The following is a 17,091-nucleotide window of genomic DNA, read 5'->3' on the forward strand; positions in this document are numbered from 1 at the left end:
AAGATTAAGGCAGAATATGAGGCGAGCCATCGGAGCTTGCAGAGAACGCTTCTATGCAACCATCTTGACAACATCGCCCTCCCACTCTGGTGGTGGTTGTTTGTCTGTCAAGGAGAGGATAAGTTGGGTGTCATTGGCATAGGATACAACTATGATGTCTTGTGATCAGATAATGTTGGCGAGGTGTCCTGTATATGTTGAAAAGGGTGGGGCTAAGGGATGATCTCTGTGGGTCTCCACATATCAGTTTATTGTTCTCTGATGTGATAGGTGGCAGCCTGACCCTTTGGGTTCTTCCCGTGAGGAAGGACCAGATCTATTTGAGAGTGGATCCTTGTACGTCAATCTCCTGATGAGTGTGTTACAGGAGACAGGTCGAAAGCTGCAGAGAAGTTGGGCGGGCCACTATTTCTTCTTGGTCCAGGATGATTTGAATGTCGTCGGTGGCCATGATGAGTGCTGTGGTTCTTTCGGAATCCCAACTGAGCGTTGTCTAGAAGATGGTGAAGTTTGAGGTGGGTTGTAACCTGCTTGTTAATGGCCTTCTTAATCACTTTGATTGAATACGTGAGCAAGAGATGGGTTGGAAATTGCTCAGCTAATTCAGGTCAGTTGTGGGCTGCTTGAGAACAGCATTGCAAGTTCCCACTCGTCTGGGAAAGTAGTGGCTGTGATGGAGGTGATGATGATGTAGGACAGGGTGGTGCTGATTGCTGATGTACCATGATTGATAAAGTGGTGGGGGCATGAGTCCAATGGGACCCCTGAGTGGATGGTCCACATGATGGCCACTGTGTTGTTTTTGGTGAGGATTGTCCATTAAGTTAGGTGGCCGTCTTCGTTGGTTGTGGGGTTAGCAATGAGTTTTCTGGGACTGGATTGGTGTGTGAAGTTGCTGTATATGTTCGCGGTTTTGCTGTAGAAGAAGCTGGATAGGTTGTTGCAGAGTTGTTGTGAGGCAGTGATGTTGTTAGCAGTGGCTGAGGGTGAGGTGAAATCCTTAACGATTGAGAAAATCTCCCTACAGCTATTCAATGGGGTCCACTGGTGTTTTTTCCTTGGTGTCTCGTATCTGCTGGTGATAGCAGTTGTGTGCAGCCTTGTAGGTAGTTCTGTTGGTGGTGTTGTGGCTGGCTCTCCGTTTCCTTTCTAGCTGGCTACAGTGTTGTTTGGTGTCTCAGAGGTCTTCTGTGTATCAGCTGGCCTCCTTGTAATATCTACTATGCCTGTCAGGTTTGATGGGTGTGAGGTAGTCCATGCAGTTCTTGATCTAGTGGTTGATGTCCTTGTTGAAGTTGTCTGTGGGGCTAGGTTGATCTGTGCTGAGGGAGAACCAGTTTGCTTCTGTGATTTTGCCCCAGTGGCGGCTGAGGAAGCTGAACCTGGTAGGAGTGTTGACTTGAGGAACTTGTTCTTGTTGAAGAACTGAACTGGAGGAATGAGATAATCTAAATGATTTCAGGGGTCCACTCCATGGGTCTCACCAGTACTAGTCACCCAAAAACCCAAACAGATGGTGGAGGTCTGCATATGTGCAGACATGAGGATAACAAACAAGGAGAGCACACAAGAAAGTCATCTCACACCAACAGTGGACTACATATACATTTAAGTGAACGAAACACAGTGGATTTCCAAAATCAATTTAAAGTCAAGGGAGCACCAACTTTAATTACATACTCAGGATACATGATGACCTTTTCAATGCATGTTAGCCCGAGATGGTACAGATACCTTATGGTTGGCATCTCTAATGCTGCAGAGGTTTTTCAAAACTGTATAAAAGAGGTGTTTTCATGGCTCCAGTGGGAAATAAATGTGCTTGACAATGCATGAGTATATGACCAAACCCTGGAACACCACCACGTCCTCCTAAAAGCACTGCTGACGGCATTTGTGAGCAGGACCTGACCCTCCACAAGGACAAATATGAATTACTAAAAACTGAGATTAAGTTCTTCAGCCACCAGTTCTTGGTGTAAGGGGTAGCACCCGATCTGAAAAAGGGAAATTACATTAAAGTGATGCTCCTCCAACAAATGTACCTGAGGTCCAAAATATTTTTATGAATGGTCACATACTGTCACTTCAAAAAGACACTAAAATCATTGGACCCCAGGCCCGCCAGCAGCAACTGTATCAGAACAGATCAACCCCATATTGTGGAGCAGACTGTGTTTGACTAAGCAAAACGACCTGAAGGACGACGCCCACTTATTATGATCCACGGCTACAGCAAATATCCAGAAGTTGACGTTGAGAAATCTTTTGCTGTAGAAGACGTTATGCTGGAACTGGAAACAATCTTAGCAGCCCATCCGGTCTTGAAGGAGATCCGCACAGACAATGGAACTCCATTTCAAGGACAAGAAAAAGCCATGAACCTGTCATTGTGAAGCATAAATCATCAGAAAATAATGCAGAGACGGACACAAGCATACAGTGAAGCATAATGGTTCATGAGAACAATAAAAAAAATTCTCTGCATCGCAGAACTTAAAAAAGACAACCCAGAGTAGGCCACAGAACAAGTAATAAAGTGATGATTGAAAGACTTTATTTGTTGCCCCCTGAAACAGTCTTGCAGCCATGCCATCATGCCAACTACTTGGGGAAGTAATCCCATGCCACTCATCATGGTTTCCTGTCCTGAATACCCAAAAAGCTTTTAAATAGCAAAGGTAAAGAAACAATGCCAAGTGAACAAAAGGAGAAGAGCAAAGGAGAGGAATCTGGCACTGGAGGATGACGTTCTCCACTTTGGGTGACAGCATGTGCAGAGCTCCTTTTGAACCAACACAGTGGACAGTAATTAAAGTGTTAGGAACAATGATGATGGCACATCAGGGTACTACCACCATAACTAGCAGTGTATCCCACTTTAAGAAACTGAACAACCCATGTAGTAGGGACATACACCCCTGCCATCACAGACTCGATCCTGAACATAGGAGATGACCACCAGCAGATGGAAGGCAGCAGTGAGGCACCAGACCTGGCGGGGCACCGGGAATGGTGCACACTGCAAGGGAGTGGCAAGAGTACCTTCCACAAGCTCTGACCAACCCCTCACTTAGATATTGTCCCATTCTTACACTCAAGAGACAAAATCCCAACTGTCTCAGAGATACAAGGTCTATGAAGTCTAGACTGATCAAAAGTTTGCCTCGATGTGAACAGTCTCAGGTCTGTGTATTAGTAAGATTTTTATGTCCATACCATGCTGGAAGGAGTGTCAACCCAGCACACATCCTACCAACCCTGTTCCCATTTCCCCTTTTGGTTTTGTCTTAGTAATGTCATGGTTGCTACAAAAGTAAACAGGCTATGTTAATCGAGGAGACAATGTCACATGTTTCCCTGATATGGAGCAGCTGCCATTAGAAGTTATGGAACTCTCAGCAAGAACTCCAAAACAAGGCCCTGTGGACAGCTGTAGGTGCTCCTTGCTCGTCAAGAACAGCAGACCCCCACATGAATATAAGCATTGAGATATTGGTCTAACACTGCTGCCAACTTGACAAGAAGTTCTTCAAAGGACTTGATCAAAAGAAAATCTCACTGATCAAAAAACATTCTGACATTTCTGCAAACCTTTTTGATCGTTACATGTGGCGCATCACAGTGCTGACCCTGTGAACCAACTCACCTGTGACAATGTGGCCAGCCCTGCCAAGTATAACGCACTGGGGGTTATACCAATGCAAACTAGGTCATTTTCCTGCATTGCCTCATGTGCCCAAATTCTTACACATTTCAGCTGCTTTCTTGATGTTTTGGCTGACTGTTGACAGCACTACTGAGTTAGAATGATACATGCTGTAGGCCAGCGCTGGCCTTATGGAGTAAAACTATTTCGGAAGATAACACTCTGTTAACATTTAGCTGCTTTAACAACACAAAAAGATGACAGAGTGCAGAAACTTTTCAACCACTCACCCCCAATCACAGATCTGGGTTTAATCCATCATTCTTTTGCTCACCATGACACCCCAGTTTGGACCCAGCCATATGCAAATCAGTCTTGACCCTGTTCCCCATGGGAACAGTCCAGCCCGAATTGCCAGACCAAGTCCTCCCTGGACTGGAAACAAGCATCCTGGGACCGGTTTCAGTGTATCACCCTTCATCAGCCAGGCTAGCTTGAATCCAGTGGCACAGTGCGCAAGGGACCCACGTCTGGGCATACCCTTCCCACTTAGGGCAACTTTAGCAACACAAAAGGATGATGGACGGAGTGCTGAAACGTTTCAACCACTCACCCCCAGTCACAGATTTGGGTTTAATCCATTGTTCTTTCGCTCACCATGCCACTCCAATTTGGACCCAGCCATAAGCAAATCAGCATTGACCCTGTTCCCCATGGGAACAGTCCAGCCCGAATTGCCAGACCAGGTCATCCCAGGACTGGAAACAAGCATCCTGGGAACGGTTTCAGGGAATCACCCTTCATCAGCCAGGCTAGCTTGAATCCAGTGGCACAGTGAGCAAGGGACCCACATATGGGCATACCCTTCCCACTGGGGTGACATGGCAAGCAAAATAATGATGGGTTAAACCCAGATCTGTGACTGGGGATGAATGTTTGAAAAGTATCAACACTCTGTTCATCATTTTATTTTGTGATATTGCCTTGTGCGCCCTAAGTGGATAGGGTATGCCCAGATGTGGGTCCCCTGCTTGCTGCACCACTGGATTGAAGCTAGCCTGGCTGATAAAGGGTGATACCTGAAACTGGTCCCAGGATGCTTGAATCCTGTCCAGGGAGGACGTTATTTTGTGATAATAACATTCAGCTACTTCCAGGGAGCGAAAATGTGTTGTCATGGTCACAGGATTCTGGGTTCTCTGTTTTTCAGCTTCAGCAAGGCCTGCTGTCCAAAGGCAGAGACACTGTTTAAGCTCAGGGCCTATCCTTCTGTACAGTCTATCTGAGCTTACCCGATTCTGTCTGTGACAGTGCATTAACATTAGGAAGGGGGGTCCTTTAATGATCGCATGCTTTATTCCTGCAAGCTGTTTGTGGTTGAATCAACATTTTCTGTCAGCAAGAGGTACATTCAATATTACAATTGCTCCTACTGGATCTCGCAGACTTTCTGATAAAATAGGGGTTTGCCTTTGGGGATTTGTGTCCCTGCATTGCAGAAACTTGACATAACATATCATAGCTGCATCTGATAATCTGGGACTTTGGCCTAATAATAGATGTTGCCTTATTGGCTCTCAGCATCGATGACACGTGTACTGAGATGGCACAATGTTTTCTCTAGATATTTGTACTACTGAAATACCTTAATATTTACAATTAAATGGAGGGCGGTATTGCTATTTACAGATGCGAACAGTTACTTCTGCATCTGCAGCCACAAAAGAAGATAAAACGGAGTCTACATGCATTTCAAAAAGAAACCAGATGGCTCGATTATTATTTATTATATACCCCTCTTCTAAGGCTACTGTGTTAGAAAAGCGACTTTGGAGAGACCTAGTTTAAGCATTTGGAGCTCTGTTTCATTATTGTTGTCCATTTCCGAAATGTATTTCATTATATGAACATATCTTCTTAGTTCTGCTGTCAATAAACTGTCACTCCAATTGTCACAGGAGGTATTTAAATATCAGACATAAGAACAGTAAAACATAGGAATGTTACACACACGCCAACTGACCTGCATTGTGTGTGTGTTACAGATCAACAAGAAAACAAATCTGGGGCTAAATATTTCAAATTCAATTGAGGGATGAATTCGGTGTCCAAAACCACCACTGTGAGATCGACTCGGACAGCCAAAGACCAGATCGAAGGGAAATTAGCGCACGTTTACCAGATAGTAAAAGTCTTCTGTTTATTGGGCGCCTACTTGTCCATGTAACAATCCACCATGTACTCGTCACTATTTTCAACTTGGTTACTTTCCCCTCCTCAATTTGTAAAAAGTTCCAAAGAGCAAATACAAACGTTTCCTTGATAAAGTCACTGGAAACAGACCTTTATTGTGATAAATCCCATGCACAGTTGAAGAACAATGTCGCAAATACATAAGTGAATGAAACGGGTTCCAATGAAACACATTCTATAATCTGAAAATCATTTTAAATGCGTATAACTATATTACGCGTATCAGGTTCCCCTTTGTTATTACAAGTAGCAGATGCACGAAGCATTTTCACCACTCAGAGCCAGACTTAAAACAACCATTCTGCATTCCTTGCCTGTCAGCGCCCTTAAGTTAACAAATTTGAACTAAAAGCACTGTACAAAAATATTAATAAATTACAAAGTTATCTTGTTCATCACTAGGACACACTTCATTCATGACGCACCATTCATCGAAGTCGACGTTGGGCTTTTTCATTCGTCCTGAGTGACGTATGCTGAAAGGCGAAGTTCGATGACGCCAGTGCGAGCGCCGCGCGAAGCTGATTGGCTGTGGTGTTGATTTGAACGGTGGACAAGGCGGGGGTGCACTGTATGTACGGCGAGTCCGTTGGGTCTATCACTGAAAAAACAGGTGAGAGGGCAGGAAGAACCATGTCAAGGAGGGGTAATGGGCAACAATAGAGAATTAATAGGCAGGGTTGTGTTTGCCTCAGTGGACAGTAGGCTTGAATTAGTAGCCAGTGGTTTCACAAAGGACGAGGCGTAAGAACAACTTTAAATGTGAGAATGCAGTGAAAGGTAGCAAAGAGGCACTGCTGGAAAAAGTACACCGCGGAGACGTGGTTGGAAATATGTTACTGGGCGTTAAATGAAAGTTAAAACATTCCAAATGGACAGGCGGTAACAAGATGATGGGGATAGGCACAGAAATGAAGAGGAGGTGACACTGAGAGGAGAAGCTGCAGGACTCAGCAGGGTGATGCTGAACGAAAGAAAGGCCAATGAGAGGGACATGGCTGACAGGTGCGAGATTGAATTGAATGGATAATTGGACTAATAGCGAGGGCAAAACTGTTCTGTGGACAGCTAGTGAAAAGTGTGTTATAGGTCGCCTTTGCCCTTTTATTTTTACAGTGCTTGTAGCTTAAGCTCGTTCGGGGGAAAAGGGAGGCAGATTGACAGGCAGCCCAATACCATAAAAGTGGGTTTGAAATAAGTATGTATGCAAAGTTGCCATGTCATATGTGACATCATCTCGGGCCAGTGCTTACCAAACCTTTTAGAACCACGACCCATTTTCTTTAGAACGACAAACGTCCGTGACTCACCTAGCTTTTATGGACATGAGATGAGTGATTTTTTTTTAATGTAACTAAGCATCTCGTGGTAGCACAGTCACTTACAGACAATACATTTTCTACTGAAATGGCTTCTAGCATAGACATACTATATTCCGCACAAATAATAATGTGTGGAATTTGGTCTGCAGTGGAGTCATATCATTTGTGCATAAAAATAAAATGTCTTGATTTGTTTTGATACTATTAAAATCTTTGTTTTCATCACACTTCAGAATTCCAATAAAATGTACTTCATTTTTGCTTTTCAAACTGTTGCATGTGTACAGTTCACTTACAGGTGTTTTACATTTTAGTCCAAAAAATGACAGCTTACATCCTTTCCTTACATACCCCTTGCACCCCAGCAGGATTGTCACATAATTCATTTTACTTTTCTTTCTCGGACTATAAAGTGAGAGGAGTTTGTAAACACCAAACCCCCATGTTAAGCAGCAATTTGTCAGAAAATATAGCCTGGACAGTTGACCTCTGTTTTTGAAGTGCAGCAAATTTGGCATGATAATGAATCATTTAGACATCTTTATTTATTTATTGGACTTTCGCTGTCCACCAAAATTTGGCTTGGGACTCACCTGTGGGTTACAACCCTATATTTTGGGAAGCAGTCTTAGACAGTCATGACCTTTTAAACCAACAGCACAGTGCCTGCAGGTTTGTTTCCATACATTTTGATTATACGAGAAATTCAAAAAATATTTTTCAAAGTGCTGTCTTCTAAAATGTCAGTAATGGCTGAAGGTGTCTCACATAAGATGTATCCTCCATCTAAAATAAGTAGTTCCAGGACCTGCTTAAAGCTGGCTACGTACTAAGACAGTGTCACAAATACAATCATATTTTGTAGAAATACACATGAACAGAGATTGAATACTGGAAAATAAATTTCTAAGTTTAAAAATGAAAAGTAATTTTAATAAAAGAATGCTCTGCCGAAAGCGTGGTTCATACAAACATTTAAAAAGATTAGTGTGTGAAACAAGACCATCCAGGTATCATCCAGTAGCCTTTTTTGAATATATGCTTCCTTTATTGTCCCCATCTCACTTAAAAAGGTAACTTAATCAGGTGCTGCTAAACAAGTGCACATAATTACTAGATCATCATGAAGTGGTTCATCTTATTCATAAAATCATAAACTTTAACTGTTTGCTGTAGAGTGTTCCAACTTGTGGTAACACATATGCCTAGATGGAAAGATATTTGTGAAGGTCTTTGGGATTAAACAAATCTTTTCATCAATCCCAATGTTAAGCAGCACTTTTGAAAGCAAAGGTACATCCAGAAATGCAAGACACATATTGTCCATTGCTTTGTTTTTGTTCAGAACTACAGTGTGTGTACCACAAAATCACTCTGCCAAAAATAAACTAAAATGAAAATAATGGCAGAAGATCTTCATTGGTGCACCCCAAACCTATTAACATTAGCTACTTGTAAATTTGTTTGATAGAATAGTAAAAGTTAACTAGATGGATACACTTGCTATTGTTCAGTTAATCATAGAGCAGTCGGTGACTTTGTCAGTCCCCTTTCACTGGCTGTTCTTAGTCCCGAATTAACAGTGTTGTGCTGCGATTCCCTCATTAGTGGTTGTAAACGCCCATGCCCTACAAATCCAACAACACAAAAAGTGTTCTAGCTCAGTGTTGGTCAATGGGAGCAGGCCTGGTTGAACTTTCAAGCCTCTTTGCACCTGGGCTAGATAGGATGTAGTTCTTAAAGGGCCTGTCCTGTTTCACATAAGTGAATGGTCATGGTCCAGATTTGTGATGGAAGGACAGAGGCGTTCATGCTACCTGCCAACTGCAATGAGGGGTACAATAGAGGATGGAACCCTCAACGTAATGACTGCTCCACCTTGGGCCCTTCTTCAGCCTTTAGCATTGTATAACTAGAGGTCTTGAAGATTTGACCAGCAGTTGTAGAATCCTTGCAATTGGGAGTGTACCAAGGTAAAATACGCTATGCAACTCAGTAATAATGGGGATTACCCAAGCAGTTTCTTAATGCTTCCCGTGCAGTATGTAAGATTTCAAATAAGCCGGAGGGAATCTGAATATTGAAAGTCACTTTTCGAAGGCACAAGTATGCTTCTGCATGCTGGCTGAAATTGTTGTTTGGCGATAACGGAGTTTGATAGGCTAAGTCGTAGTTGGGGGGTGGGGGGCGGAGGTGAACTTGGCATCTGTTAATGCCTCAATGCTTACAACGTTACCTGCTGTTTCCATTGCTTTGTAGTGCATTGAGAATGAAGACACTAAAAGGAGCTGACTTTGAGAAGCGATTAAGGTCTCAGGAAGAGGTTGAGAAACTGTTGTCGGAGTTAAAGGTGAGAGCTGGTTGAGTCACTTTTTTTTCTTCCTAAAATCCAACTTTCTACATTTAGATCCTCCAATAATGTTTATATAAGCTGCCTAATGAAAGGCGTCCTATTCAGTGTGGATGCTTATTTGACTGTCATGACTTTCCATCGATTCTCCATCATTCCTCATTTTTGAGTTCAACATCGGAATGTTTGATAATGTTAAACATAAAGCTAGACAGACAAGAAAGACCCTTTCTTGTGCCACTTACTTTCACTTACCCTCTTTTTCCCAAACTTTTACAGGCATGCCAGTTCAAAGAAGGGTTGACTGCAGACCAGATACTGGATTACAGAACAGTGTGTGATCGAATTCTCCGTGCCTGTAACCAGCGAGTAGCAGAATGCAAATCCAGTAATGCACACTTCCAGAGCCTCCTAGTCCTTGCAGAGCAGGCATGCCAGGGTTACACTGCAGCAGTGGCACAGCGTACACCACTTTACCTGGAAAAGATTCTATTCCACTTCTTGAAAAACGTGGTTGCCCATGGTGCATATGATGGGTGTGCCAAGTTTGCTGATCTCTTGTACAACCTTCTTGCCAGCAGCAGCAGTCTTTCTGGGCAGCAGGAGAAGGATTACCAAGCCATCGCTAAGAGCTGCTTCAGTGTTCTTTGGAAGGCAGCTGAAGGGGTCACGAAGTCTGCTCAATGGACTCCGTTGGAAAGCAGAACAGCCCTTTGTTGCAGACTGCATGCTATTCGATATTTGGTGCTTTTGGAGGCAAAGAGCCTTGCTCCCTCACCTGGCGAGCTTTCCTCCACTATTTCACTGGCTGGCCGTCATACTGCTGCAGCTGCAACTATTTTCGAAACTCAGAGATGTCCTGTTACAAGAGACGATATGCTTTTTCTCAGTGATAATATCTTAAGCTTGCTTATCAAATCCTTAGTGGAGGGTATAGGCACACAAGGTCCCTTGAACGAGCAGCAGGCCACTTGTTTACTTGAGCTCACTCTCGAACAATGCCGCAGGCTTTGCAAGAATGACTGCTTCTGGGAAGCAGCAGAATCAATCCGGAAGTCACAAGAGTACCTCGCTCGAGTTGGTCCAGAGCCTGCTCTAGAACTCTGTCGGTTGGGTGTTGAGCTGCATACATCAGCCAGTGTTGGCGATCTCCTTTTGCAAGCCATTGGAGTTATCAGACGTTTTATAGAAGTGGGGAATGAGCCGTCACAAGTTCTGACAGACTGCTGCCAGTTTGTCATCTCTGCAGTTGACAAGCATATAAAGAAAACTGAAGGTTCTGGGTTTGTTCTGCAAGATGTTCTCTCCCTGTCTTCCTATCTGGAACAGCACTGTCAGCTTCTCCACAAACAAATGACACGCGTGAGTTTGTCTATTTACATATTATGTTCTGGGCCCTTTTTTCAGTGAATTATGTTCCTGTCATGCTTTTGTCTTATTTAAAAAAAAAATGCTTTGGTCGCTGTCCATGTGGTGGTAAAACAGCGGCTGTCTGTTTCTGTGAATGTTTTAGGTCTTGAGACAACTTCTAGTTTTTAAACATTTACCCTGTTTTCAGCTTAATAAGATGTATGCTTAGCCTCTTGTCAGATTTTCAGTGTCCTCTTACCGGAGGTTGATATATATGAAATCTGTCTGTGACCAGGTTGCTTATTTAGATACCACTAGTATCTAATGCTTTGTCAAACCTTTTGCAACTTGCAGTACGATGTAGCATGAAATACTGATTAGCATTCTTTTTGGGTGGGAGGGAAGTGCTACAATAACAATTGTATCGGTGCAGACAAAATCTTATATGATTCTAAATGCACCCCTTCCTCGTACTATTCTAGTCCTTGCATGTCTGACTGGTCACTTATGCTGCTTTATACATTAAAGTGTACAAAAAAAGTGATGGATGGAATGCTTGAATTAATCCCAGCCACTGGTGATTACTCTGAAATGCCTCCCAGTCAATCATTATTTTGTACACCATGTCACATCAATTTGGACTCAGCCATATACAAATATCTCTTGACCCTGCTCCTTTGGCAAACAGTCCAGCCGATCTGCCTGGTCATGTCCTCATTAAACCAGAACACAAACAACCTATGACTGATTTCTCCCTAGTTAGGGCTCATCCGCCACATATAGTTTGATTCCGAGTAATTACCAGTGACTGAGATTAATTTAATCCATCACTTCTTTGTATTCTTCAGTATGACTTTCTAAGTGGGGACATATATACATAGACATGGGTCCAACGAGCACTGTAACCGAGCTGTAACTGGCTGATAAGCCCTAAAAAGGGTGAATTTGGTCCTGCGTTGCTTTTGCTCTGGTTCAAGGAGGACCTGGTCTGGAAGTTTGGGCTGGATTGTTCTCATTGGAGCAGGTTCAAGACTGATATGCATATGACTGGCTCCAAACTGAGGTGGCATGGTGTGCAAAATAATGATGAACTAGGATATGACTGCTATTTTTAGATCGAGCGCGCAAGCGCTCTGGCCTGTTGTAATCGGTGTGCTTTTAACCATGCCCACAACACGCCCATCACTATCACTCGTTCATGGGCATGCTTTTCAAAAATACTTAATCATTGGTAAATGCCTTACAATTGTCCCTCCTTAGGGCAGTTATGTTACTGCCTTGGCCATCAACCCTTTTACATGGATAATTGCACGTTTGCCGATATATTCAACTGTGAGTGAAATTCTTTCCTTTGCGCTCATTGTGGCCATGGCGCAATTTAAGTGTCAAAAGTCCAGTTTGGAAATTACAACGCTAATAGCTCTAACTCGAGCAAATGTGAGACCCATTGCATTGCAAATGCTTGTTTCTAAATGTTAGAGACATAAAATCTGTAGCAATGGTGCCAATGTACCCTAGCCCTTGGCTCCTCTTGGTCTTAGCACTTAACTGCCTTACTTCTAATTTGTCACATTTGCTGTCCAGTCGAATCCAAGGAGTACATGAAAACACCTAAACTTGAGTCGTATTAAAACCAGGTGTAGTAGTTAGAAGCTCAGGTGCCCAAGGAGGAAAATACTATTGGATTTGAGTAAACCTGGCTACAGATCCGGTGTCGCTGAAAAGACCACCTGTTCTAATCCTGTGCCTAGTGACTGTCTAATGCTTTTATATCACAGCATAACGCTCCACCTGCTTACTTCATTCACTGCTTGCTTTAAGTTAAATTTCCCTGGTTTGCTGACTACAAAAACACATAAACGGTATCCCATCCCCTTCTATGGCTAAGAGTTGGGGGGCATAATTAATCCCAATGAAATCAGTTTTACATCTCGAAACACACTGATGGGGTCTTCCTCTGGGCGTAACCTTTCCTGGCCCCATTCCAATCAAAATATGGCTAACCCAAGCAAATCCTGTTTTTAAATTTTGTTATTTTTATTTATTATAACTAGTACTGACTCTACCTTTCCTGATTGAAGGTACCTTCATTGGACACACATTCGAAAACTATGCAATACCATTATGGAACTAAGTAAGTGAGGCAGGCACTTGCTGTATGGCAATATTGATTCATTTATACATTCTTTTGAGTTTTGTGTGTTTACAGGAAACCTGGCACCTTTGTGAATGTGTTCGTATGTAGTGTATTTATAGTCACACTCCCCTTTGCCACACCCACCTGCAGTTATTTTTTCTGAGTAATATATGTCCTGTCTTGGCCAGACACCCACATAATCCTTAATCACACAAATAGAATGAATTACTATCCCATCTAATAGGTATATTTGTTCATATCCCAGTTGTTTATACTGGGGACTTTATTGCCAAATAGCAAGCAATTTAAGATGAGGATTCATATTTTTGCACTTGTAATACCTTGTGGGGGATCTTTCCCCTGTGCTTTATAAAGACCGAAAAATCACTGGAGGAATTGGCTGTTATGAGCTCACGTTTCTGCACCGTAGGTCCTCGAATTGCAGATTTCAACTTGATCAGCTTGTTTACATTGCACACCCACCCTTGCACAATGGAAAAGTCCTGCTTTTCACTTTGACATCTGGTGGGAGCACTACACAATACCAAATACCTTGCGATGGCGTGCTCGGAGCACTGCACCCCCCACCCCCCACCCCCTTAGGAAGTAGCACGATGAGGATGTGCATCCCTTCCTGATGTCTACACTGTGCAACGCTGGAAGAGAATGCGTTCCGCCGCGTTGGGAAAAAAATAACAGGTTACTTTGAGCTCAACACGGGCTCTGCTTAATTGAATGTTTTCTTTCTCTGACCTAAAAGTTTTCTGTGTTTAGATCACCACATTGTCCTTGTTTCTCATAAGAGATGGATTAATGTAGCAATGGTACTTTGTGGAGGCTTTAAAAAATTTTTTTTTTAGGAGCTGCCCTGGACTTGCGCAAAAAGTGACAAATTAAACCCTGATCTGTGACTGGGAGGGTTGACTGTTTGATTTGTTCAGCATTCGTCCATCATCTGTTTTTTGCTTTTGCGCTTTATCCAAACACATCTTGGGATATTTCACACTTTGAATTTGGTTCAACTTTGGGGTGGGTTAGCCCTTTTTTACTTTAACCTATTGAGAGCCAGACCAAATGGATTACCCCACCTGATAGTAATATGTGAATATTTAAACTTAGTGATGGATGGCGCTGAAGGCTGCTCCCAACAGAACTTTGAATACAGTTGAGCTGTATTTCCCCTTTTTAGGATGTTGGTTGTCCAAGAAACTGGAACCTAACTACCTATTTCACTCCACTCTCCATGATAAATACTTGCCTCAATAATTTCTTAGTTGAAAGGAGTTAAATACCACGCCTGAAAGAATCCGGCATTGGCCAAATTGCCCTTTCAGACAATGTCACAATCTCCACAGGGCGCTGACAATAGAAGCATACGGTGAGTTAATTACAATGTACTATTTGACATCCTCCCAGAAGGTGACTGAAATGACGATTGCCGTGTTTGATGGACAATGCCATTTATTTTAGGACATGCAAAAAGTAGTACTTGAAGAGGCATTTAAAATTAGCAGCTTCGTTTTGAAACAAGAGAAAAGGGTTCAGTGCAAAACCTGAGCAAGAACTTTAATTCGAGGCGGAACTCAAACACACACCATATTAAACAGACATAAGGCAAGATGAGGACTTTAGTCAAATGTACAAACCTTGACTATGAATAAGGTAGAGTGTGCCCTGATCGAACCAAAACAATACTATTATGTGCTGGAAAACAAGGCAAGCACGCTCTTGGTTACCCAACTTCGAACCAAGGGTGCGAAGGAAAGAGCCTAAGAACATTTATGCAGGAAACCCAAAATATCTGTGTAAAAATACCGCTAAGGTGGCCAAAAAAATAAATGAGTAAATACAGACAAATATTTCTCAACGTAAAGATTGAGAGTTACATAAAACCGCATCTTAGAGTTAATACAATTCAGACAGATTCTCCAGATAGCTGAATTACTTCATATGAGGTGTAGGCTGCGCTTCAGTATTCCACAGAGCATTTTGCAGAACCCTAGTGTTACTTTTCTTCAAACAAAGGATACTTCTGAATTAGTGCTAGATATAACTGTATTAGTAAAGCCACAGGAAATTCAGCAGAAGGTGCAGTTGCTATAGACCTATTTTTCTTCTGCACCTGGTGGCTAAACTGTAAAGAAATTCTAGAAGCAGGTGTGTGACAGCTGATGCCTGACTTAGTGAAATCTCATCAGTCTTGACTTGGCATGTGATGCCAGTGTGGCAACAATACAAACAATTCTATACCTAGTATATGCAAAAAAATGTACAAGACTGCGTCACTCCTCTGGTGGATTCAGAGGAAAGCATTCAACAGTAGATTGAGCATACATGTTCAGACCAATCCAATCACTGGGGTTTGGACAGATCCTAAGAAATGTGTCAGTATTGGGAGTTTGCTTCCTCACCTCTTGTCATTAACATGGGAACCACTCTCCAACTGAAACGTGGGTTGCAAAGATATTAGGGTGTACAGGTAGGAGAAGATGAATTCAAGTTGACTGCATATTTGCAACAACTGCAAATTTTTGCAATTTTATATAGTGCAGACATGGCAGTAGGCATCAGCGTGCTTTACATCACACAATACAGGGTTACAGCGGGTTACATTAATAGTTCAACGCTGACGTTTACATCAGTGTACGTATACAGGAGTAACCACAAGAGACAGTTACAAAAATAGGGTGGAGAATATGAACAGTTAAACGAAGGCAGGTCAGGGCACATTGGAGAAAGTAAATAAGCCTGGTTGAGAGTGAATTAATCAAGATGTCTTTTTGAAGGTTGCTAGGCAGGTGGTTAGACTGAGTGAGGGAGGCACAGAGTTCCAGATTCTAGTGGCGCTGCACCACTGTTTTGAAGTCTTGTTCCAGAATCATTTGCCAGATGCCCAAGTTGGTGTTATGAGCTGCTGACCATGGCTGCTATGTGGCTGTGAAGATTAAGAAGATTGTCCAGGGTGATGTCGAGTGATCTGGTACTTGTGACAATGGCAGGGTAGCCTAAATAGGCAGAAAAGTTGGCCATCCATTCTTGTACAGGCGTTTTCGTTTTCAGAGGTGAGATCAAAAGAAATTCCCATTAGTTGGGTTGAGTTTTAAATAGTGGTTGAACATCCAGTTTTGAATCTTTAAGTGTATTTTAAAGCAGGGCAACTTCTCCGGGGATGAGATTTTCAAGTATATTTGGGTATTGTTGGTATAGAGGTGGAAGAGCATCCCAGAGCTTCTGAAAATCATACATAGTGGTCCTAGGTAGAGGTTGGAGAGTGTTGAGGAGAGAATTGAGCCTTGGGTGACACTTTGGTGAACAATGATTAGTCTGAAGAACGAGTTGCCCATTTTCACAATTTGGGAACAATTGGATAAAACCAGCTGAGGACCGTACCTCCACATCCCATGCATAGTTCAAGAATACGAAGGTGGTCATGATGGTTGACCGTGTCAAATGCGGCGGATAAATGTAAGAGGACCAGGAGGCAGGAGTTGCCGGAGTCGAGGATTCTAAAGGAGTCATTGACTAGAGGATGGCATTTTCTGCACTGTGACCCTATTCAAACCCAATTGAAGAGTGTTGTTTGTGTGCAGATAGTTGGGACGCTACTCAGCTTCTGATGACTTTGCATAAAATGGTAGTGTGTAGACTGGGTGGTAGTTCAGATTCTCTGGATAGAGAGGTTGTTTTTTATGAGCAGAGTGATTGGCCCATTTTTTGTCATTCAGGGAAGAGGCCGTGATTGAGAGAGCAATTGATCAAGGTGTTACCTAGGGGGGAGTAGCTGTGTGGCAAGAGATTTGCTGATAGATCCTGGGTTAGCATCCTGATGATGGTTTTACTTGGGAGATAGTTCATAGTAGGTCCTACTCGGAGATTGGAGAGAAAGATGACCATGATAGTATTGCTTTGCGAGGTAGAGACTCAAACGTTTCAAGGGAGTCGTTGATGGTAAGTGAAATATGGATGTCTCTAACTGATATTGTATCAAATAAATCCACGAAGACCTTGCAACGGGCCATGGATGGCTTAG

The 17,091-nt window shown here is 42.7% G+C and overlaps 1 protein-coding gene and 1 long non-coding RNA gene across 3 annotated transcripts in view; one reads left to right on the forward strand and one right to left on the reverse strand.

Annotated features, from left to right (window-relative positions):
• Nucleotides 1-1,640: 1,640 nt before the first annotated feature.
• On the reverse strand, nt 1,641-6,374 carry LOC138294096 (uncharacterized). The gene is made up of 2 exons (XR_011203180.1): nt 6,328-6,374; nt 1,641-2,384 (listed from the first exon to the last, which is right to left on the reverse strand). It is a non-coding gene; the product is annotated as an uncharacterized lncRNA (long non-coding RNA).
• Nucleotides 6,375-6,416: 42 nt separating this feature from the next.
• ESPL1 (extra spindle pole bodies like 1, separase) overlaps nt 6,417-17,091 on the forward strand; it is a 434,914-nt gene continuing 424,239 nt past the window's right edge. Inside the window, exons 1-3 of one of the 2 annotated variants that reach the window (XM_069230952.1) lie at nt 6,417-6,515; nt 9,484-9,574; nt 9,854-10,936. In XM_069230952.1, coding sequence (XP_069087053.1) covers nt 9,494-9,574; nt 9,854-10,936 — 1,164 coding nt within the window. In that variant the 5' untranslated portion in view covers nt 6,417-6,515; nt 9,484-9,493. The other variant, XM_069230951.1, reaches the window with a different exon arrangement.

This window comes from Pleurodeles waltl, chromosome 4_2, assembly GCF_031143425.1.
Source record: "Pleurodeles waltl isolate 20211129_DDA chromosome 4_2, aPleWal1.hap1.20221129, whole genome shotgun sequence".
In the NCBI taxonomy this organism is placed as follows: Eukaryota; Metazoa; Chordata; class Amphibia; order Caudata; family Salamandridae; genus Pleurodeles; species Pleurodeles waltl.